We start from the raw sequence: 24254 nt of genomic DNA, 5'->3' as shown, positions 1-24254 counted from the left end.
CAATAACCTGATATTCTTAAATGTATAACCTACTGTAGGGCATTCAGAGCAACGGTATATCAGCAAACAGCTATTTGTCATATACATATAAAAAAAGAGTTATGTACATCGTGAAGTCAAGTACAGAATGAAGTCACACCTGCTTTGACTGTGACGTTATCCAATACTTCATGTATTGAACGTTTACAATTCCAGCAATATTTAACACATTGTTACTTTCTTTCTGTGAGAAAAAACAATTAATTGATCTGGTTTCTATTGGGCTGTTTGCATATACAAAGATTTCCAACAAGGGGAAGTATTATTTTGAAGCAGTGCAGAGAAATGAACCGGAACGTTATTCCTCTTGGCGATGCGTGCCTGTATCCTCGATGATTAATTCCGAGGTTTAACAGAGCTCGATGAAAAATAAACAGGTAGAAATACTTTCTGTTAATATCCAATATCTCAGACATGAAATCTGCTGTTGTGAGTTATACTTTTTTTAGATTCAATTATTGTAATTTGATGGATAAAGGGATGTCATACAGTTAGATATATGAGTAATTACCATGTCATTGGTGCGTTTTCATATCCGCTTGGGAGTAAATGTTAAAATTCACAACAGGAACAAAGTATGTCATCGTTTTCACACCACAAATTGACACCTATCTAAATCCTCCATGAAAACAGATCCCCTTGTTTTCCTTCACTGTCATTTCAATAAAAAAGTATGTCAAACAAACAAAACAAAAGTGGGACTTTACATAAAGAAGAGAAAGATGTGTGCTGTTGAAACCGGTGAAGCCCCAGTTGCCTCCATGTTTGCTAATGCAAAGCTCACGCAGCAAGAGTTGCCGGGCAGAGAACAACCAAATTACCTGAGGCTTAAAAAGTCCCAGAACATTCTCTGTCTTATTTTGTTTGGATACAAAGCTCAGAGCGTCATATCTCTCTCTTAAGAGAAGACAAGCGTAGAAATATGGGTCTCTGTAGCATGACAGTGCTTCACATCAACAAAACCACGGCTGTCAGCTGAGGGAGGTAAGGGGAAAGAAGTAGATGAAAAATGGAAGACAGGTATCAAGACGAGTGGATACTGTCACAAACATTTCTGTCTATCATAAGACTGTGCGCTACCACTGAATATTTCTCTGAGTTCTAAAGTGTCAATTCCAATAACAAAGTTTACTTGTCAGCTGGGGAGTAAAAATACACGTTTGGGTGAGTACTTTGTCAGGTCTGGACTTTATTAACTGAAAAGTGGGAACTTTGAGAAACATTCACAAAAAAATCCAAAGAGAAAGAAGAAATAAAGAAACATAGCATAGTTGATTAGTATGATTTACAAATACGTTATATCTCAGTATATAGAGATGTTTGTAAGGCTTAAACTGAATGTCCACAACACAAAAAAAACCTGTAGACTTGTTTCTTTGCTGCAAGTTTAAACATTGAAAGGGCTAAAGGTTGATTACAAAATGTGTCAATACATTCCTATACAATAGGACTTTTCATGCAAATTGGTCTACACCAGTAAACAATAGTTACAGATTCCTGTTGTTGCATATGGCAAATAATTGTGCCTTCATCATTTTCTTCAAACCATGCAATAGGAACAAACTATCTACATACTATAGAATCTAGATGATGAAACATACAAAAACAGTTATGGAATTTAAGTCTTCCTTTAGAACAGAAGAACCAGAGATGGAAAGGAAAACTGAGAAATACATATGAAAGAAAGCTTGCCAGTCAGGGAGAGACATAACAACAGAGACCAGGGTTTAAGGTTAAATGGTTTGGAAAAACAGAAGAGACAAGGGAACAGGGGGAAAGCACTCAAAAGCTTTGTGCCCTTTACATGTGATAATTGACAGGTCAAACAGACAGGCCTTTGGGGAAAAGAAACAGAGGATACCAAAGAAGTCAATGCTATCTTTGATTCATTCATCAGTGCCACATAGGGAAAGAGTCTGACACGATGAAAATGCATGAGGTCAGAATTGATACAACGAGGGAATGGATAAGATAATGAAAGCAGAAATGGGACGTTTGTTGAAGAAGGGCAATTAAAATAATACATTATTTTGCATTCTCCTTTATTTTATATTAGAAAAATACACTGAATGCCAACCAGCTCAAGGGATGTTGTTCAGTGAGTGACCCTGCGCTGCGACCTACCACCTGTGGAGGAGCTGCAAGTGAAAACTCAACTTCCCTGAAGGAATTCATTCAAGCTTTGTAGCTTCTCCACAAACTTCTGCTGCTAACTTTAAAAACAGCAAATGTGTTGAATGCCAAATACTGTATATTGAACTCCAAAATAAAGTAGATATAACATGCGTATCACATTGAACTATTGGTGAGCAACTAAAAGTGTTTGAAATATATGGGTTTTTGAAAGTGAATTCATTAAGCCTGAAAATGTTTTACCCTTATAATTACACGTGACTGAAAGGCTAATAGAGGCATTTGTAGATACCTTAAGATAGGGGGCACATTTAAAGAATACATGGAGGTCAAATGTCATCAAGAAAGGAAGGAAATGTCACTGAATGGTTTTTATAAGTGTGACAATTTGAATCATTACCTACAGCCTTAAGGATAACCAAATAATAGCAAAGGAAGGACAACATTGGTTTGTTGTGTTCAGACATCATTTCCTGTTACTGTACATTTGTCCTAGAGAGTTTCACAATACATCAAGATGGTCTTATCTTTAGCCTTTCTTGGAGGCCAACTGAGAACAAAGGACCATTTTTCATGGTGACAATCAGTGATGCCCGCTGACAAGTGACACAAGTCATGAGAAGGGAATCAGTTTTTAAAAACTGAAGTGAGGACAGCAAGTCATACATATTTGCCCGAGGAAAACAGAGAGATAAGTCGGCAGAAGTACTGAGCCCGGTCACATTAAAAAGCCGCTGAGTCTGAGCTCTGACATTATTCTGCAGTGTTTCTGTATTTTTACACTTGAACTTTCCAAGAAAAAAGCCTTGTAAAAGTTGTAAAACATTCTCTGCTAAAATGAACGCAGCTAAGTGGTTTGATAGTGTTGCCTGGTCAGCCACAGTAGTCAAGTCTTAATGTAAAATCAGTGCTATTTAAGATAGTCTAGACCTTGACATATTTGTTCATTTAGAGTTTTAGCCCATTATCTAAAGCATATCTGAGCTAGTCTATTTTCATGAAAGTGGCACTGTATGTAAATACAACAGTGATTAAATGCAACATAAAGGTGAAAATCCAAAATCATAAAGTCAGTTGAGTCAGACATTTGGATACACATTTTTTGCAGCCAGTGCTCAAGATCTAACAACATGTCCCATTTATAGCCTGAAAGAATATAAAGTGAAAGATGGAGACAGAAAGGCGGAAACGAAATTGAAAGGGTAAAACCACGACAGGATGAGAGGTATTGTGAGAAAGGGAGAGAGCAACGGTTGAATGAGTTCTTCGCCTACGGGGGGAAATCATCCAGGACATTGACAGAACACAGTCACTGGTCTGTGACCAATTGAAGACACTCAATGCATACAGTAGACTGTGCGTGTTCACATGCATGTGTGTACATGTGTATGTTCTCTTAACGGCTCCCACAGTGACATTGATTGATCGTCACAGTCCCTCCTGGTCCATGTTTGGGTACCTCTCCTGTGTGTGTGTGTGTGTGTGTGTGTGTGTGTGTGTGTGTGTGTGTGTGTGTGTGTGTGTGTGTGTGTGTGTGTGTGTGTGTGTGTGTGTGTGTGTGTGTGTGTGTGTGTGTGTGTGTGTGTGTGTGTGTGTGTGTGTGTGTGTGTGTGTGAGTGCACGTATACATGTGAATGTCAGTAAACATACACACTCATGTCTTTCAGTAGCTCTGAAGAGGCAGTGAACCGCGAAATTTCAGGACACTAGAAAAAGTCTACTTCAAATAAACACAAACAAAGAGAACTGCATTTCAGATACACACACAATTTCACACAATATAAGAGATTATTTTTCACAGACACCACACTAACTCGCAAATAAACAGTTGTGTGTACGATACATTGATACAAACACAGTTGTCCTGCATAACAGGAGTCACTGACTGACAGAGAAACTCATTGTCCTCCTGTATACATCTCAATGGTTGTTAATAATTCAAATCCAACCATCACAGTATAAGAGTAAGATATACTGTATATAGAAAGAGACAGAGAAAGGGAGCAAAATAGATGGGATAAGGAGGAAATAGGTGGAGGAAAGAAGGTAGAGAGTGGGATTGATGCCAGAAAGAGGAAGAGTGGAGAAGAGAAACACTAGGAGGAAGAGAAAGGAGGAGAGACGAAGGAAAAGACGAGAGGAAATCAATACAAGTGCGATGGCAGCAAAGGAGGGAAAGGGGTCACAAATCACCCAAGCCAATGCTGTGTGTGCCAATAGTCTGTGTGTGTGTGTGTGTGTGTGTGTGTGTGTGTGTGTGTGTGTGTGTGTGTGTGTGTGTGTGTGTGTGTGTGTGTGTGTGTGTGTGTGTGTGTGTGTGTGTGTGTGTGTGTATGTGTCACAGGTCAGTGCAAGACTAATAACCATTCACACTTTGGCTAATGGAGACAAAGTAAGTAACCTAATGACAATATGTCATTAGCACTCCTCAAGGCTAATGGAGATATGCTGAGGTTGTACAGTACGAGCGTTGCTTAAGCAAATACTGAAAATGCCCTTCACAATAAGATATCTAATCTAGACTAATTATGCTGGTTCTCACCTTAAGTCACATTAATTCAGATGAAGATATGGTTAGCATGTTTAAGCAAATGACACTGCGAACAAAGCTACTGTCTGCTCTGTGGAAGAGGGCAGGTTGCTTTTTGTGTTTGTTTGAAGTACTGCAGTTAGCTCTGTTTGTAAACTGAGATAGGCAGTGGAGCAGTTTAGAGAATAATGCTTCTTCCTCCAATTTAGAGGAAGACCTCAGTGAACCTCAGGGAATCATATGCCCTCCCCCCCTCAACCTGCCTGTGACCTTCACCTGGCTTACCCTCCTTCCAGCTGAGGCTCCATGTGGACATGTATTGAGCCGTCTGAAGCTCACATGTACTGTAGCTACACTTTCCGTTCATTATATAGAAAAATAGATGTTCTTACTAACTCATTAGATGGAGTAACTTTTTATTTGCAATTCAAAACAAATTGAAGGGGGGAATAAAATGTATATTGGATATTGTTAACACAAAGACGACCATATGGTGTCTTGTACTCCTGGAGATAAGGTACACTAAATGAAATGGACCCATCACAATGCAATTTACATCCTTCTTCCTCCTTGCTATGATCTAATACCTATTGTGTAGTTCTTTTTTCCCCTGCAGTACAAAGATAATAAGAACATGTATTCTAATCATCCTGTTCAACTCACGATGTATCATGATGCAAGGGATTTCAAACCAAACATTGCGCTACCTTTTGGAGTAAAAAGAGAAGATAAACATTGTTAGAAAGTCAGAGTTGGAGTGCGCAAGAAAGAGAAATAAAAGTGCCCTGCAGGACTCCTATCATCTTTCTCCTCCGTGTGACTTCCTGATATCTTTTGGCCTTTCCAGCCCTCCATCATCATCCCTCCCTCATCATCCCTCCATCATCCCTCCATCATCATCCCTCCATCATCATCCCTCCATCATCATCCCTCCATCATCATCCCTCCCTCATCATCCCTCCATCATCATCCCTTCATCATCATCCCTCCATCATCATCCCTCCATCTGCATCCCTCCCTCAGCGTCCCTCCATCATCATCCCTCCATCATCATCCCTCCATCCGCATCCCTCCCTCAGCATCCCTCCCTCATCATCCCTCCATCATCATCCCTCCACCATCATCCCTCCATCATCATCCCTCCATCATCATCCCTCCTTCATCATCCCTCCATCATCATGCCTCCCTCATCATCCCTCCATCAGCATCCCTCCATCATCATCCCTCCATCATCATCCCTCCATCATCATCCCTCCATCATCATCCCTCCATCATCCCTCCATCATCATCCCTCCATCATCATCCCTCCATCATCATCCCTCCCTCATCATCCCTCCCTCAGCATCCCTCCATCATCATCCCTCCATCATCATCCCTCCATCATCCCTCCATCATCATCCCTCCATCTGCATCCCTCCCTCAGCATCCCTCCATCCTCATCCCTCCCTCAGCATCCCTCCATCATCATCCCTTCATCATCATTCCTCCCTCATCATCCCTCCATCATCATCCCTCCCTCATCATCCCTCCCTCATCATCCCTCCATCTGCATCCCTCCCTCAGCATCCCTCCATCATCATCCCTCCATCATCATCCCTCCATCATCATCCCTCCATCATAATCCCTCCATCATCATCCCTCCATCATCATCCCTCCCTCATCATCCCTCCATCAGCATCCCTCCATCAGCATCCCTCCATCAGCATCCCTCCCTCATCATTCCTCCCTCATCATCCCTCCATCATCATCCCTCCCTCATCATCCCTCCCTCATCATCCCTCCATCTGCATCCCTCCCTCAGCATCCCTCCATCATCATCCCTCCATCATCATCCCTCCATCATAATCCCTCCATCCGCATCCCTCCCTCAGCATCCCTCCATCATCATCCCTCCATCATCATCCCTCCCTCATCATCCCTCCATCAGCATCCCTCCATCAGCATCCCTCCATCAGCATCCCTCCCTCATCATTCCTCCATCATCATCCCTCCATCATCATCATCCCTCCATCATCATCCCTTCATCATCATCCCTCCATCATCATCCCTCCATCATCATCCCTCCATCATCATCCCTTCATCATCATCCCTCCATCATCATCCCTCCATCATCATCCCTCCATCATCATCGCTCCATCATCTGCATCCCTCCATCATCTGCATCCCTGCCTCATCATCCCTCCATCATCCCTCCATCATCTGCATCCCTCCATCATCATCCCTCCATCATCATCCCTCCCTCATCATCCCTCCCTCATCATCCCTCCATCATCATCCCTCCCTCATCATCGCTCCCTCATCATCCCTCCATCAGCATCCCTCCATCATCATCCCTCCATCATCATCCCTCCATCATCATCCCTCCCTCATCATCCCTCCATCATCATCCCTCCCTCATCATCCCTCCATCATCATCCCTCCCTCATCATCGCTCCCTCATCATCCCTCCATCAGCATCCCTCCATCAGCATCCCTCCCTCAGCATCCCTCCCTCATCATCGCTCCCTCATCATCCCTCCATCAGCATCCCTCCATCAGCATCCCTCCCTCAGCATCCCTCCCTCATCATCCCTCCATCATCATCCCTCCACCATCATCCCTCCATCATCATCCCTCCATCATCATCCCTCCATCATCATCCCTTCATCATCATCCCTCCATCATCATCCCTCCATCATCATCCCTCCCTCATCATCCCTCCATCATCATCCCTCCATCATTATCCCTCCATCATCCCTCCATCATCATCCCTCCATCATCATCCCTCCATCATCATCCCTCCCTCATCATCCCTCCCTCATCATCCCTCCATCAGCATCCCTCCATCATCATCCCTTCATCATCATCCCTCCCTCATCATCCCTCCATCATCATCCCTCCCTCATCATCCCTCCCTCATCATCCCTCCATCTGCATCCCTCCCTCAGCATCCCTCCATCATCATCCCTCCCTCATCATCCCTCCATCTGCATCCCTCCCTCAGCATCCCTCCATCATCATCCCTCCATCATCATCCCTCCATCATCATCCTTCCATCCGCATCCCTCCCTCAGCATCCATCCATCATCATCCCTCCATCATCATCCCTCCATCATCATCCCTCCCTCATCATCCCTCCATCAGCATCCCTCCATCATCATCCCTCCATCATCATCCCTCCATCATCATCCCTCCATCATCATCCCTTCATCATCATCCCTCCATCATCATCCCTTCATCATCATCCCTCCATCATCATCCCTCCATCATCATCCCTCCATCATCATCGCTCCATCATCTGCATCCCTCCATCATCTGCATCCCTGCCTCATCATCCCTCCATCATCCCTCCATCATCATCCCTTCATCATCATCCCTCCATCATCATCCCTCCATCATCATCGCTCCATCATCTGCATCCCTCCATCATCTGCATCCCTCCATCATCTGCATCCCTGCCTCATCATCCCTCCATCATCCCTCCATCATCATCCCTCCATCATCCTCCCTCCATCATCATCCCTCCCTCATCATCCCTCCCTCATCATCCCCCCATCATCATCCCTCCCTCATCATCGCTCCCTCATCATCCCTCCATCAGCATTCCTCCATCAGCATCCCTCCATCAGCATCCCTCCATCATCATCCCTCCCTCATCATCGCTCCCTCATCATCCCTCCATCAGCATTCCTCCATCAGCATTCCTCCACCAGCATCCCTCCATCAGCATCCCTCCATCAGCATCCCTCCATCTTCATCCCTCCATCATCATCCCTCCATCAGCATCCCTCCATCCTCATCCCTCCATCATCATCCCTCCATCAGCATCCCTCCCTCATAATCCCTCCATCATCATCCCTCCATCATCTTCCCTTCATCCCTCCATCATCATCCCTCCATCATCATCCCTCCCTCATCATTGCTCCCTCATCATCCCTCCATCATCTGCATCCCTCCATCATCATCCCTCCCTCATCATCCCTCCCTCATCATCCCTCCATCAGCATCCCTCCATCATCATCCCTCCATCATCATCCCTCCCTCATCATCGCTCCATCATCATCCCTCCATCATCATCCCTCCCTCATCATCACTCCATCATCATCCCTCCATCATCATCCCTCCATCAGCATCCCTCCATCATCATCCCTTCATCAGCATCCCTCCATCATCATCCCTCCATCAGCATCCCTCCATCATCATCCCTCCATCATCATCCCTCCATCATCATCCCTTCATCATCATCCCTTCATCAGCATCCCTCCATCAGCATCCCTCCATCATCATCCCTCCATCATCATCATCATCCCTCCATCATCATCCCTCCATCATCATCCCTCCATCAGCATCCCTCCATCATCATCCCTCCATCATCATCCCTCCATCATCATCCCTCCATCATCCCTCCATCATCCCTCCCTCATCATCCCTCCCTCATCATCCCTCCATCATCATCTCTCCATCATCATCCCTCCATCCCTTCATCAGCATCCCTCCCTCATCATCCCTCCATCATCAGCATCCATCCATCATCATCCCTCCCTCATCATCCCTCCATCATCATCCCTCCATCATCATCCCTCCATCTGCATCCCTCCATCATCATCCCTCCATCATCATCCCTCCATCAGCATCCCTCCCTCACCATCCCTCCATCATCCCTCCCTCATAATCCCTCCCTCAGCATCCCTCCATCATCATGCCTCCATCATCATCCCTCCATCATCATCCCTCCCTCAGCATCCATCCATCATCATCCCTCCCTCAGCATCCCTCCATCATCATCCCTCCATCATCATCCCTCCCTCATCATCCCTCCCTCATCATCCCTCCATCATCCCTTACTGGTCTCCCCTGCTTTCTTTAGGCTCAGGTTTTAGGAATTAGAGTAGAACAAGAAACAGCATGGTGCAAAAGAAAGGAAGAAAAAGAAAGGGAGAGGATGGGATAGAGTGAAAAGACAGAGATAATAAAAGCAGTAAGGGGGCCATAGCTCCTAGCTGTGTCTGAGAAACAGCAGGAAACAAACAGGAGAAAACAGCTTACAGAGTTCTAACAGACCAGTCGCTGTGCATTCACCAGCTATAGTCCTATAACAGCTCACTATGTGGTATGTTGCATGATATCTAGTACTGTATTCATAACCTTTTCATAATCTGATCATCCTTTCTTCATTGTATTTTATATGTAAAAAAAAAAAGGAATTAATGCATTTTAAAAATAAAATCACGTAAAGCCATTATCCAGGAAAATGCTCCAGTCTCCAAACATCAACAGCTCTTGATATTACATAATGTCCCCATTTTATCTATGTATTCATTTCATTTTCACATGTATGGATGATGGTGTTGAGGAGATTAGGTGTCCTAGATCAGCCATTTTTTTATTAAAGTGGCATTAATATGGCTTTGTAAAATGTACATGAAGCATAAATTAAAGCAGCACAACAATGGATAACAAAATCATGTTTCCATGTGGCCTGAAGGTCATTTCAACAGACAGGAACACTCAATGATAAAAGTGGACTTATTTTAAGAACTCGTTGGGTTAGATGTTGTTAGAAACACAGAGTCAGCAATGTAACTAACAAATCATCAAGGGTGTCTTGAGCCTTGAGAGACCACATGGTATCCATCTCATACATTAGAGCCTAAATCCATGGGTTGTTAATTGAACAGAATTTCCTCTCAATAATGTGCCGCCTGGAATGAAGCAGCTGCAAATCAACGGCTGATATGATACTAATAAATGACTTGCAGCTGTGTGTGATGACAATAATGAACATTGAGAGTTTGGAGGGGGGAAAAATGAGGGAACAGAAGGAAAACCATAGATGCTTATGGGGGATAGACATATGTCATCTCATTTCACTTATGGGAAGGCCCAGAAGGCTGTGAAAGAAAAATGTTCTTTACAATTCAGTTTTCAACTTTCTAGTAGTCAATGATTTAAGTGAATGTCAGTTTTTTCAAGTAGGACTAACGCAAAATGCAAATATCTTCAGAGACAAATGACCTAAAAGAGACAGATTGGATTTGTCTTTTCTGAGAGTTTATCTTAAATGCTAAACCTCCTCAGGTTAAAGGTGATACAGAATAGGATAGGAGATAAGAAAATAAATATAGAACAAAGTAAGTTGACTAAACGAATAATACATGACAAATGAAATGAAAAATGAATGAAATGAAAAAAAAAAACAAGAAAGAACAATAATTAAATATTCAGGACAAAGTAGGAATTAGACCGAGAGATAAAAAGGGAAAGTGCTTTTCAAAATAAATGCTTAAGCGATCAAAACAAGTTATGGTTAAAAATGATAACCAAAAGAATAACAAGACTTTAACATTATTAAGTAATTTGCCACTGTGTGTATATCTGTGTGTTTCTATCTGTTTCACCTCTCTCATGTTTACTTCTTTCAGGTTGTGTTGCATGTATTCTCCTCTTCCTTGACTGTTGGAGTGTGACAGCTAAATCAAACTGTACTGCTCAGTTGCCTCTGTCTCCTTCTTAGGTTTGCAACTGTGTCAGACCCACTAAAAAGAACACACACAAGCACTCACAAACACACGCACACACACAAACAAACACACATCCAATGTTTGGCTCCAGGGTCTGCTTTGTAATACAAAGGTAAATCTTTGTGGGCAAGTCGATGTGTCAACTTGACTCCAAACTTCAGCTTCCTTAAAATTGCCCTTCAATATACACATTGACAGATATCTAACAGTGAGTGCATAGAATACAGTATGTGCTACCTATTTTGCTGGCCTTTCTCAAGTTAAAAAAACATAGCAATTCACCCACTGTCATGCTGATTTGTGCTACTATTGACACCACTGTGTATTTCCTTTAACAGATGCCATTTATCGGGACTTTTAAACTGCTTTCAGCCTGTGTTTAATCACTCGCTCTTGGGACTCAGGCTCATTAACAGGCAGGTGGAGACCCATTAGCTCAGCTCATGTCAACCTGAAGTCTAAGAAAACCGGTTGTGTACGTCTTTGTCTTCCTGCCAAAGCAACAGCATGATTCATCATTACCTCTCCAGCAGAATAAAACCGTGTGCTGACAAGTGACAAGTGTGGAACTTTGGCCGCAGTCCAGTAAGCAACTGTGGATCCTTTTAAACTGTCCTGTGAACATCGCAGTTCACTGCACTGGCAGACAGGCAGCTGTGAACAAACGTCTGACATGTGACCCAGCTCTCAGTAAAAATAACTAAACATCTGAATAATAGCTTTAACCTGTTTGCCTACAGTGCACCATTGGGACAACCTGGGGAAGATGTTGGCCATATTTTCTGTATGTGTGACAATTTTATAAACACAGAGCAAAATCTCATCATTGTCAGGCAGGAAGAGTCGATTCATGAGGGGCAACATACTTGATTTTGATATACAACAGGGAACTTTAGATTAGTTAAAATATGATTTGGATGTTTTGCCCACTAGGACATAATACACATATAGTTAAAATAGTCTGGTAAGTAAGCACCATACTTTTAGCAGCAAAGTTCAAACATCAGCTGTGCATTCATGAGTGTACTGAGGTTAAGAAAGTGTTCTTAAAAAAGATCCCCTGTGAATAAAAATGACAAGAAACTGCACTTGTCTCTACAATGTCAGAGGCTTTTTTTTTTTTAACCAAAAGTACTACCTGTCAAATATGTCATGACTCAAAGGAAAAACCGTTTTAAAAGTCTCTGAACACACTATCTCCATGGCAGTTTTAATTATATGACTTTTCCGATCCATTTTTCCACACCATGGGCTGATTTGTCAGCGTTCTTTTGCACTCTCTGATAGATCTGTGAATGTGTTTAAAGTACAGGCCATGCCCTCACCTGAGTTTTCGTCCACTCGCTCCTCGACGGTGTGGTCCTTCTGATGGACCCATTCGCTGTTGCATTTGAAGTAAATCTGCGTGGCGGGTGTTGCTTTGCAGTAGAGATTGACTGGTTTATTTTTGACGATGTAGCCTTCCTCCGGTTCAAACAGGAAGTGAGGTAAGGGCTCCGGAGGGTCGGAGGGGAAGGTTTCTGGGAGTTCGCTCAGACTCAGGAAATCATCATCATCTCTCACTGGGGGAAGAGGAGAAGAGAAAAGTTAGAATTATGACAGTCACTGCTGTGTTTTTTTTATAGATTTCAAGCTCAATTGGTCTTTTTTTGTAGTTTGAGGTGCAACCGAGACAGAATAGTTAAAGGGAGGAAATGCTTAATTATTTCAATCATTTAATATTGTTCTGTGATTCACACCAGTGAGCAGCAATACCCCCTAAACTGAGTGTGTATGAAGCAATGCTGTTTTCATCTGATCACTAATAATTGCCATGTCTCAAGCTGGTGGCCTGGAGCAAAGTTTTCTTCCACTGAGCCATAAAATGCAAATTCAAATAGCAGCTGATCGGCGTGTCCTTTTGTGAAAACCTTCTGGCTATCAAAGTTATTTCCAGAAACCATCCCCTTCCCACTAGACTTAGATTTTGTTATACTGCAAAACTACACGTAAACATCTCCACAAATCTACTCTATGTCAGTGCTAATGTGAGGGTACCGATTCAATAACAATAAACATAAAGTAGGTATTTGAATTGGTTTACTTTGTGAGTCCTGATCTTCTAACCGCTGTCAACTAAATGTTGTGTTGCCATGAAATTGAGCTGTTTTAAAAACTGGTGTAACTGGACTTTAAAAAGGTAATTCTGAACGTGAAAACCTCATTTTGCAAACACTAAAGGTTCTGACACACCAAGCTGGGCAGCAATGAACACTTTAATATGTACTGTCAGTCTCCCATTCTAAGCAGCTTTTTGGGCCAATTTACTTTCAGCATGTTCAATCAGTGCAGGAGCCTGTGTGTTCGAGAAATCAATCTAAAGGGCCTTTTAAATATAATTTGAAACATTGCAAAAGAAGGAAACAGGCGTGAGGAAAACAAACTAAAGTCATGAGGGCGCACTTTTTCATTTCTATTTTTCATTTAATCTGATCATTCTGTTACAATAATTTGTTTTACAGTATGTCACATTAGCTTACATTTCATTCAGTGGATACTTTTATTCAAAGCAACTCACAATGAGTGCATTCGACAATAAAGAAACACAATCAAAAAGTAAGAATCCTGTTAGTAAACTAGCTTCCAATAAGCTGACCATTGTGAGTGACACTGCTGGCTTTCTAAGTACTATGTATCATAAGAAAGTGCAGTGTATTCAAAGCTCGACTATTCGCAGTTCTCCTTTTGAATGACGAATACAGACTACCACCTACTGCTAGTATGAAGAGTTATTTCCTCTCAAGTTGAGGCAAAACATATAATGTAGTTGTTGGCCATTGCCTGTTGTCCTTGCAGTGGGTTCAAGTTGAACTTTTTGGCCAAGATACAGGCAATGCTAGGCGACGCTACACGGTCGGCTTTTGTCCCAGTACTTGTTTTATGTTGGTCTGGGCAGAAAAACGTTGTCCTCTTCCTCCAGCCTGCTCTCTATCTTCAACTATCCTTTCAGCCTGCTTCAAACTTTACGCCCACCCATGGCCTCAATCAAAGGTACACCTTGAATGTTTTGTCACCAGGTTGCCAAGGTCACTAAAACACAGAGGATTACAAGGACAGGAAGCGGAATAGGTGTTTTCTTTACTTTCCTCTGATATACACACTTGCACACAATGCACCTTCAGTCCATGCACACACCCCCCCCACACACACACATACACACACACACACACACACACACACACACACACACACACACACACACACACACACACACACACACACACACACACACACACACACACACACACACACACACACACACACACACACACACACACAGATGCACATTTGCTTCTAACTTGTAATTTCCTTCCACTCCATCATCATCATCCAGTTTCATTAAAACTGTCTAGACCTTTTACTGTGTGTGTGTGTGTGTGTGTGTGTGTGTGTGTGTGTGTGTGTGTGTGTGTGTGTGTGTGTGTGTGTGTGTGTGTGTGTGTGTGTGTGTGTGTGTGTGTGTGTGTGTTTCTCACCTAGAGAGCTGTGACTCATGGGAACATTTGTATACACACATTTTTGACAGAGCTTGAAGGTTTTCCGTCGCTAATGTGTCATGGCTACAGTCACACGTAAACACAATATACGAAAAAAGCAACATATAATTGCACATGTATGCGCCTGTGCACACATGCACATTTCTCTAACTGTGTTTATAGTCATTATCTTTGAGAAGAGCAGAGTGCTGTGGGCTACGAGCTAAAAGCAGCTTAGGTAAAACAACAAGACACAAACGGGGGAAAACACAAGTAGGCAGTGTCCCCACTTTGATGTCAAGAAGCTGAGATTTTCTCTTTTCATTTTCTAATTAGTTCTCTGACAGTATGAAAACTGAGAGACATTTTTATAGCAATATTTCATTATCTGTGGGAAATGTACTCCCACTATTTATTTATCCAGTGTTATATCAAGCAATTTTCATGTCAGTCTGTTTCTCATATGCTGCGCTGCCTTTCTCGTTCTTGTTACTTTATGTTTTTCCACCACTCTGCTTTACACCCTCCTACCCCTCCCTCCTGATTTCCACATGTCCCCCAAGATCCATTCTCACCCTCATCTGTCATTCAGAGAGCTGGGGGGGTTCATTGCTCCGGAGCAACAGCTATAAAATATTGATTGGCACAAGAAACATGATAGCCAGAGAAAAGGGTGGGTGAAATAGAAAAAAGGGGAGGGATGGAGATACATTTTTCCTAGTTAAAAAACCTTTGGCTCACAAATTGTTTCCCCCTTTGCGCCAGTCTTGCCGCTCTAGCCCATACTCTCTCAACTTATTTACCCCTTCATCCTGAAGCGTATCCCTTCATCTTGCTTCTTCTCCTCTTCACCCCCCCCCCCCTCCCTGCTCTCTTCTGATCTCCTGACAGAGTGCATTACTGGCACTAACAGCCCACCTCATAAACGTCTTGCCTGAATGCTGTCATTCTTAATGGATGGCCGTAGACGAACAATGTCCAGGTTCGATTTACGCCATGTACTAAATATGCACCGGGGGCAAAACACCTTATTTATTCCCTTGCTCGTGTCTATAGGTCTGCCCACTCTGGAAAACCTTAAAACCTAACCAATAAATGTCCGTAAATCTGCAAAGAATTATGTAATCAGAAGTAGCAAATCATGTTCAAGTGTACGGAGAGATTGTTGGATTAACAACAAAGGAGAAGAGGTAGATTTAGGACGGAAAATAAAAGGGATATTATTAACATTACTAGCATGATGAAGAAACTTCTAATAAAACCAATACAAATTGTAGGATTCTCAATAATACTCTACTCATAAGAGAACAGTTGGAGCAAGTAAGATATGGGGATGCTGAATACTAACACTAACTAACCGGGGCGGGTGGCGCAGTGGTCTGTGCGTTTGATCATCAGATCAAGGGGGTGTTGGGGAACTCCAGTTCGAAACCCGCTCCCGCCCCACTGCTTCAGGCCGTTGTGTCCTTGGGCAAGACACTTCACCCGAATTTGCTCCTGTGGGTATTGTCCACAGTACATGTATAATATCAATGTGTACTTGTAAAAGTGCCTCGATGACTTTGAAGTGTGAAGATGGGCGGTGTGGTGCAGTGCATTGATCAAGGGGGTGAAACCTGCCGCTGCTGCATCTGTAAAGCCGTTGTGTCCTTGGGCAAGACACTTCACCTGAACTTGCTCCTGTGGGTGTTGTCCACAGTAGATGACCATTACATGTATATGTAATGGTCATATGACTCAAAAGTCATTGATAAAGTGCTATAATAAATATAAGGATTATTATTATTATTAACATAGTTCCTCACAACTATGATTGTTGGTCGTCCCACAAAATATGACCCTTCCAAGAAAACCGCTTGTCCTTTGGCCACTTAACAACAAAACTGTACCCTCACACTAAAACCTGTTTTCAAGTCTATGTGGATGAGAACAGTGTCCGTTTCGTAAAGAAAGCCAAACGCAGCCATATAGGGTCAAAATGCCTCGAGAGTGTGGGTTTTTATGGCCATGTGAATATGTGTTAGGGTTTTATGTTCTTAGTAAGTGGTCTACGATCCATATCAGTGCAGTAGCCATGGAAATCATGAGATCATACTTCTGACCCTCTTATCGTCTAGTTAGAATCAGCAGCAGCTGTGAAAACATGAAGCAGAGACACAGGCACAAACACACACACAAAACACACACAGGCAGACACACACACACACACACACACACACACACACACACACACACACACACACACACACACACACACACTAGATGCAATACAGTGTGTGCCTCCATATTTATACTTTATGTTGTTATCTCTTTCACACTCAAAGTACTTTCCGTCTCACAAACTTGGAACAGTACAAAAACCCATTCTTGGCGCTCATATTAGCTGCCCACAGAATGTCTGCTATAACACACACACACGAACGCACACACGCGCGCGCACACACACACACACACACACACACACACACACACACACACACACACACACACACACACAATATGCATATGTACACACACACACACACACACACACACACTTAAATAGACCTATTAGAACATTGAAAGGTTTAAGGAGTTAAGGGCAATGGAGGGAGAGGTGAGAAAAGAGAGCAGGTGAGGGATGACGGAACAGCAGGGAGCGAGCTAGTACATCATTGCTATGGAGCTAGATATACTGCCGCCCATTTCCACACACATGAAAACGCAGACACACATGTGCAGGCACAGTAAAACATGCAAACAGAAAGCATGCAAACGGGCTACAAGAGCATGTCATTACTAAACAGGCACTTAAGTATGTCACACAAGCATGCAGCACACACACATGGATCACATACTAATGCACACACACAATATACAATATAACAATATATCCCTTTGTAAGACTGGTATTTAGAATATTAGCGCTGGTAGCTCAAGGAATGTCTTTATTGGAAGAAACAGTTGACTTACTATCAGATAATATAATAATATGATGTGGTTTTACAGGCCTTTACTTGTCTTTGGCCATGTATTGGTAAAGTATGTTTTACTGAGGAGTTTTTTTCCCGTGTTGCAAGCACAACATAATATATAAAATAACTTACATTTACAGTCTGCTGTGTGAAGTTGTCAGGAACTATTACAGCATAAATGAGAAAGGAATACTGGGAATAAAAAGTTTGTTCTCGCAATCACACACAGCTGATAATTGGTTCGGATAAGGATTCAAAGCAAGGACTAGCAAAGTTATGGTTGTTCACAAAATGTACAATGTCAGTGTGTGTGTGTGTGTGTGTGTGTGTGTGTGTGTGTGTGTGTGTGTGTGTGTGTGTGTGTGTCTGTGTGTGTGTGTGTGTGTGTGTGTGTGTGTGTGTGTGTGTGTGTGTGTGTGTGTGTGTGTGTGTGTGTGTGTTTCTTGGAGTCACCTGTTGACATCAAGGGCAGACTAAGACAGTTAAACTACTTGACATTGCATGACAGGGAATTATACACAACATCCTGCAGAGTTATATTACTTTTGAAAGAAGACACCAGGCGATGAGCAATCATCCACATCCACTGGAAACTTAATCAGGCGCTTATCCTCAATCGGCACTTTGATAAAAGCAATAATATTCAAGACACTTCACACAATTATCTTTGTTCAAAGGGATAATTTAATGTACATATATTTAAGCACTTCACTAAAAAAAAAACATAGTGTAAAGAAAGCAGCCCTTAACTAAATTGTAGCTTTATGGGGTTTATCCCAGCCATTTTTGTTGGGAGATATTTATTAAACTATAAGGTCATTTGTGTCCCATTAATATGTGATTAATGGTATTTCAATGCATTACACTGCTTTACTTTCCATATTTTGCACTCGATTTGTTGGGGTTTTAGATTGAATCCAATACAAATGAGCATCTGCATTTTTTTTTTCTATGGAAGAGGAATTCCTCTAACCATGAAATAACCCTGGGAAGATATACTGTAGCACAGTATGCACTGCACACCGCCTTGTGATAGCCCATTATATATCCACCAGGCTTTCAGGGCTAGGCAATACATATTAACACAAAGTGCTTGACAGCTAGAGTATCTCAATAAGGGAGCAGACTGTGACAGCTGGTTGGCGTCCGCAGCCTTTCATTGTGTATGACATGTAAGGGCCCGAGTAAGGCCTGGAAGGAGATTTATGACACTGCCTGCAGAGGGGTGACTCCGTAGGCCACAGCTGGTCTTAGTTAAGAGAGAGGCGCTATTTGTAGAATGAAAAGAATATATGTGGGGTATCCTGGTGGTTAAGATGCATACCACATACTGCGAGCAAGTCTATGCAGTATGCTGAATTCCTCATAGTACATAGACTCTAAAGAAAAAAATATATAAAACAGGAGAAGTAGCAACATGTTTTTGGAATGAAAATTGTTTCCTAAGGCTTTTTTTTTAAAGTCTGAAGTCCGGTTTTTATTTAAACAACAATTACCATTAAGAATAACTTTTTGAAATTTGACATTTTGTATGTGTTAGAGGGGCATCACTTCCTATTACATTTGCATTGTGTTGTAAAGCTCAGCACTTCTTCTATTACATTTTGTCAAATCCACACATATTCTGCTCCAGCAACTTACAATATGAATGCAAAAGGTGTGGCTGTGACAGGAATATCTTATTTATTCCCAAATTATAATTATGTAAACTGTATTGCCTACAGTTATAGGATACAGTATAGGTCAGGATGTTATGTTCAATGTTGTTCCATGTTATAGGAGATACATTGGCTTTAGTTTCTGCTTCAATGTATGTATAACTGACTCATATTAATCAGTATTCTTTCCATTATATCTTGGTTTTTGGCTGTGCTTGCGGCTTTGGTCTGTACTTAAGTATATGAACAAATACTTGATGGATTACTATAACATCTTTGCAAACATGTAAAGTCCCAGGGATGAAGCCTACTGACTTTGATGATGATCCCCTGACTTTTCCGTCCAATTTTTCAGCAGTCTCTGCTACAAACTCCAATCAAGGTAACTAATTATTTAGCAGAAATTTCAGCAAAAACATAAATGATGTTGAAGTTGTTGCAACCCTCCAATGAACTGTAGAAACAACAGAGCTTTAAAGCATGCTGATTTGTTCTTTAATCAAGTAGGATCTCTTTGTATCATAAGGTCACTAAGCACCAGATGAAACAAGAGTTATTAAACGATAACAGCGGCAAATAAATAAAATATTCATCATGAGGAAAACAAAATAGCAACATCTCTTTACAGCACTTGGCTGAAGGCATTACACTCAGACGCTGCTTGGTTTAGATTCAGATTAAAACTCGCAAAGTCACAGTTGGACATGCATCATACGTATATTAAACTGGGCACAGTCACATTTTAAGGACACGCACAGGACAGGAGCAGCTGAAGAGTGGGTGTTTGCAGGTAGGCAGCCTGAGAGAACTCATTTTCTTTTTCTATGGCTGTCTCAACGCCAAATGTTACATGAACACACTTAACAGTAGAAGCAGACTGTATGTGTACGTATGTCTGTCCAAAAAGACAACTGCTGCATCTATTGTTAGTCCCTGCATTATTGAAAATGTCACTCCCTTAACAATCAGTCATTCCTCTTCCGCTCTCTCTCTCTTTTTGTCTTCTGAGTATTTTTCCTTGCTTCAAGCATCTTTTGCATTTGATCTTTTCCGAAGTTTCTTCCTCCCGCCACACCATTTTTGAAAAGCATTTTCCTGTACTCAAGAGGAGAATTAGGGAGAGAAACATGGAAGGTACAGGATACTGCTCTACCGGAAGAGCCAGGGAGTAAGTGCACTGCGTTTGTACCGAAATGGCTCTAAAGCCAGCACTTATCTCCAGTTTCTTTGGCCTGAGTCAGCTTAAGTGTACTGATACACCTCAATGGTCAGCACAGGATGGTCTAAAGCAGGGGTTAATATCTGACTCCTCTTGTTCAAGGTTGAGCACCGATTGGTGAGGCTTTGGCCACAGCGTTTTCTATTTGTCTGACATATGACTCAGTATGTGGGTGGAACCCTTGACGTCAAAACCAGCCACTGCAATTACTGTGAGGCCAGATGATAACCAATCTGTTTCAGTCCTCGGTTATGTTTTGAGTTTTAAATCCACCTGCTCCTTCAGAACTATGTCACTGGTGTGAGACCCCGTCAGGCCATTTAAGTGAGTAAGTAAGTCAAATATATTTATAAAGCGCTTTTCCCAGTCATAGTCACAAAGTGCTTGAAAAGCATTAAAACATCATACGAATCATAAAATATTAAATGAACACAAAGCCACGTGTTAAGAAGTGCAAAGAATGTTGCGCAAGTCTCTACACTCGACCTGTCTTCAGGTGAAAACCAGACTATGACGAACTAAAGAAAGAAAGACAATTGTAACATTACATGTCATTTGTTAGACGCTTTTATCCAAAGCGAGAGTATTCAGTACTGTGGACAATCCCCACAGGAGCAATTTGGGGTGAAGTTTCTTGCCCAGGGACACAACGACATGCTGATTAAAGAGGGACTCAAACTTGCTATCCCCTGATTCGAAGTCCAGCACACTAGCCACTGAGCCTCAGCCTCCCAAGCCTAACAAATTAATATTCCCAACCAGCCAACTAATTCACAACATATATCTGTTTTTATTTTAACAAACTTAAGGGAATGGTGTTTACAAGTCATCACAAGTGTAAAACATTTGTATCCCACTGTCTGAAAATCAATAATGCAGTGACAGTACAATAACACCCTCATAAGAAACACATTTGAGCACTAGGCAACCAGATAAGAAAATAAGGACGACAACCATATAAAAAACAATTAGCCATTTTACAATCATGAAGAACAGCTATCGGCTCTGTACTGCACAAGTCTTCCTTTGTGTCACACACACAAAAGTACGCACACCACACATATCCACATGCAGATGGAATATCTCATTCATATGCATAGTCTTATGTAAGCTTGTGGGGGTACAAACTTGTGCGAGTTGATGTGTAATGTTATCTTCCAGATGGATTTTGTCTCCCTTATCCCAGGCCTCAGGGAAATGCAAGGCTTCGCTTTCATTCATGTTCCCCTATCACAGCTCAGTATCGCTATTAATACGAGCAGCCAGCACGGGGCAGTGCATTAGAATATCAAAACATTGGCCGGGGAAGGACTTCTATTTTCAAGCAGATAGGATAATATTTTTCTGGGTGGCTGACAACTGATAGTATGGTTGGCTGGTCGTGTGTAGGTCCGTGCTGTGATCCACATATCTGGCTCTTCCTGTGTTTGCCATGTGTCTCTGCATATATTCTGTACCTGTCAGATTCTCTGTGCAGGTCTATCTGTATTTATGATTACTTTTTTTCTATCTGCCAAAAAACGTCTCTTCACTCCTTTTCATCTTGGCTTGTGATCTCTGTCTTGATTCCTGTATATATTCACCTTTTTTTATGCACCCTTCTCTTTTTGATTCCTTCCTATTTCACTCTTTGCTTCGGAGGGATGACATAGATTAAGGGATGACATAGATTCAGTCATTCTTCAGTGACTTCCAGGGCATCATTTTACTTCGACCCCAGACCTCCCAGCCATGTCTTGTTGTGCATGTTTCCACTTCCAAATAGCTTTCAATATATATATATACAGTATATAAAATATAAAATGTTTATCAACACACAAACACACACACACAGACACCCCCCCCCCCCCCACACACACACACACACACACACACACACACACACACACACACACACACACACACACACACACACACACACACACACACACACACACACACACACACACACACACACACACACACACACATACACACACACACACACACACACACACACACACACACACACACACACACACTATTACAATTATGAAGATGGCAACTCAACTCAAATGATAAAAGACAGCTTACAGGCTTATTTCATTTGAAGATTTTCCCATATTTTGGCTATTTAATTCAGAGCTGAAAATAAAATTGGATCAGACATCGCAATGCTCATGCCTTTTTCCATCTGGAGGCTCACTGTCTCACTCTCTCTCGCCTTCTTATTCCTCCTCTCTTCAGTCTCTACTTAAAGCCCTCATGCTTTCCGACCGCACTTCTCTGTTTCTTTCCTCGCCTAGCCAAACTCTCCTTCTCCCCTGCTGTCTTCCTCTCCTCTCTTTCTCAGTCCTCCCCTGAATCATTTCCCACTTCTCTCTTCCTCTCTCTGGCACCTTTCCACACTTCTTGCTCTCAACTGCTATCCCCATTTCGCGCCTTCCCATCTTTACTCCTTCCCCAACACTTTGCCTCCCTGCTCTACCTCTCTTCACTCACTTCCCCCCCCCACCACCTTCTCTCAGCCCTCCTATTTCATGCCTCTTTCACATCTTCATCTCAAACTCTTCTCTTTTTTTCACCGTCTCACTTGCTCACTTTATCCCTCCCCTTCTCCTTCACTATAAATAGAGCCTCAAGGGGGCTTCATAATGGACTTCTGCCTCTGACCTTATTACAGACACATTACTGACCATGCTTCTCTCTCTAATGCATACACGCAGTACACAATTGTTTCTCCCATCTCTCCTTCATCTTACAGTAACAATGCATATTCCCTCTTTAGTCAAAACTATACCTGATGATGGTAAATGTATCGTTCTTTAATGTTCTCATTTCTTATTTTTCCATGTGTTACCCTCCTCTTAACCACTGCTTCTCCCAATGGCGTTTTCTTCACAACCTTACAACTCTGTCGGTCCCACATTTCATCACAATTAACTTCCTCCTAATCTTAACAAGATTTAACAACATTTGGGATTTGTTGGTGTATTATTTGTTTTTCTCAAGGGATTTTTTTCTAAAACACAGAAAGATCTTAATTAGTTATTGAGCTTACATGAAAACACATCATTAGTGTTTCATTCTTCCTTGAAACTAGTGGTTTCCGTAGGAAGCTAATGAGCTAGCTCACAGCTAGTGTTACCTATTGGGTTTAATGAGAAATGCCAGCAGCACTAGCATGCCATTATGAAATCTTAAGTACCAGCTTGGGGAATTTTGGTCTGTCATGGTGTTAGCAAGATGAGGAAGAAAATACTGGAGTCCAAAATGTCAAGTTAGTCCTTTGACACCATCTCCGCTGTTTTGGCTCTCTTTCCGCCTGATCCTCTGCTGCCAGAGTCCTAATTAACTTTTATCTTGGGTCTGCTACCCTCACAAGTACTACTCTCTGAAATGAGAAGCTCGGGCTTGTGAACTAGAGCAGTGGTTACTGTGCAGGGGCGCAAACAATCTCTGTGTGTGACAGAAAGAAAGCCTGAGAGAGAGAGAGGGAGGGACAGCAGGAATGAAACAGCCTTATTTATTTTTCAGCCTTATTTTGGTCAAATCCGAAGCCTTTATAAATTACACAATGGGCTTTGAATGGGTTTCATCTACCTCTGGGGCGAAACACATTCCAAGCCCATAAGAGACTGAATCACTGATAAATTCAGTGGCCAAAACAAAATCAATGAATAAATGAAACCTGTCATGGGGGTTTCACAGTAGATGTCTCAGCTCG

The 24254-nt window shown here is 42.2% G+C and overlaps 1 protein-coding gene across 2 annotated transcripts in view; it reads right to left on the bottom strand.

The window, feature by feature from the left end:
- Positions 1-24254, bottom strand: part of unc5ca (unc-5 netrin receptor Ca) — a 176420-nt gene that overhangs the window by 82659 nt on the left and 69507 nt on the right. For both annotated transcript variants that reach the window (XM_079688098.1, XM_079688099.1), the window contains exon 2: positions 12528-12764. In XM_079688098.1, coding sequence (XP_079544224.1) covers positions 12528-12764 — 237 coding nt within the window. The remainder of the gene's footprint in view (positions 1-12527; positions 12765-24254) is intronic.

This window comes from Notothenia rossii, assembly GCF_949606895.1.
Source record: "Notothenia rossii genome assembly, chromosome: 6".
Taxonomy (NCBI): Eukaryota; Metazoa; Chordata; class Actinopteri; order Perciformes; family Nototheniidae; genus Notothenia; species Notothenia rossii.
The sequence above is the reverse complement of the archived record's forward strand: the minus strand, read 5'-3'. Positions and strand labels throughout refer to the sequence as shown.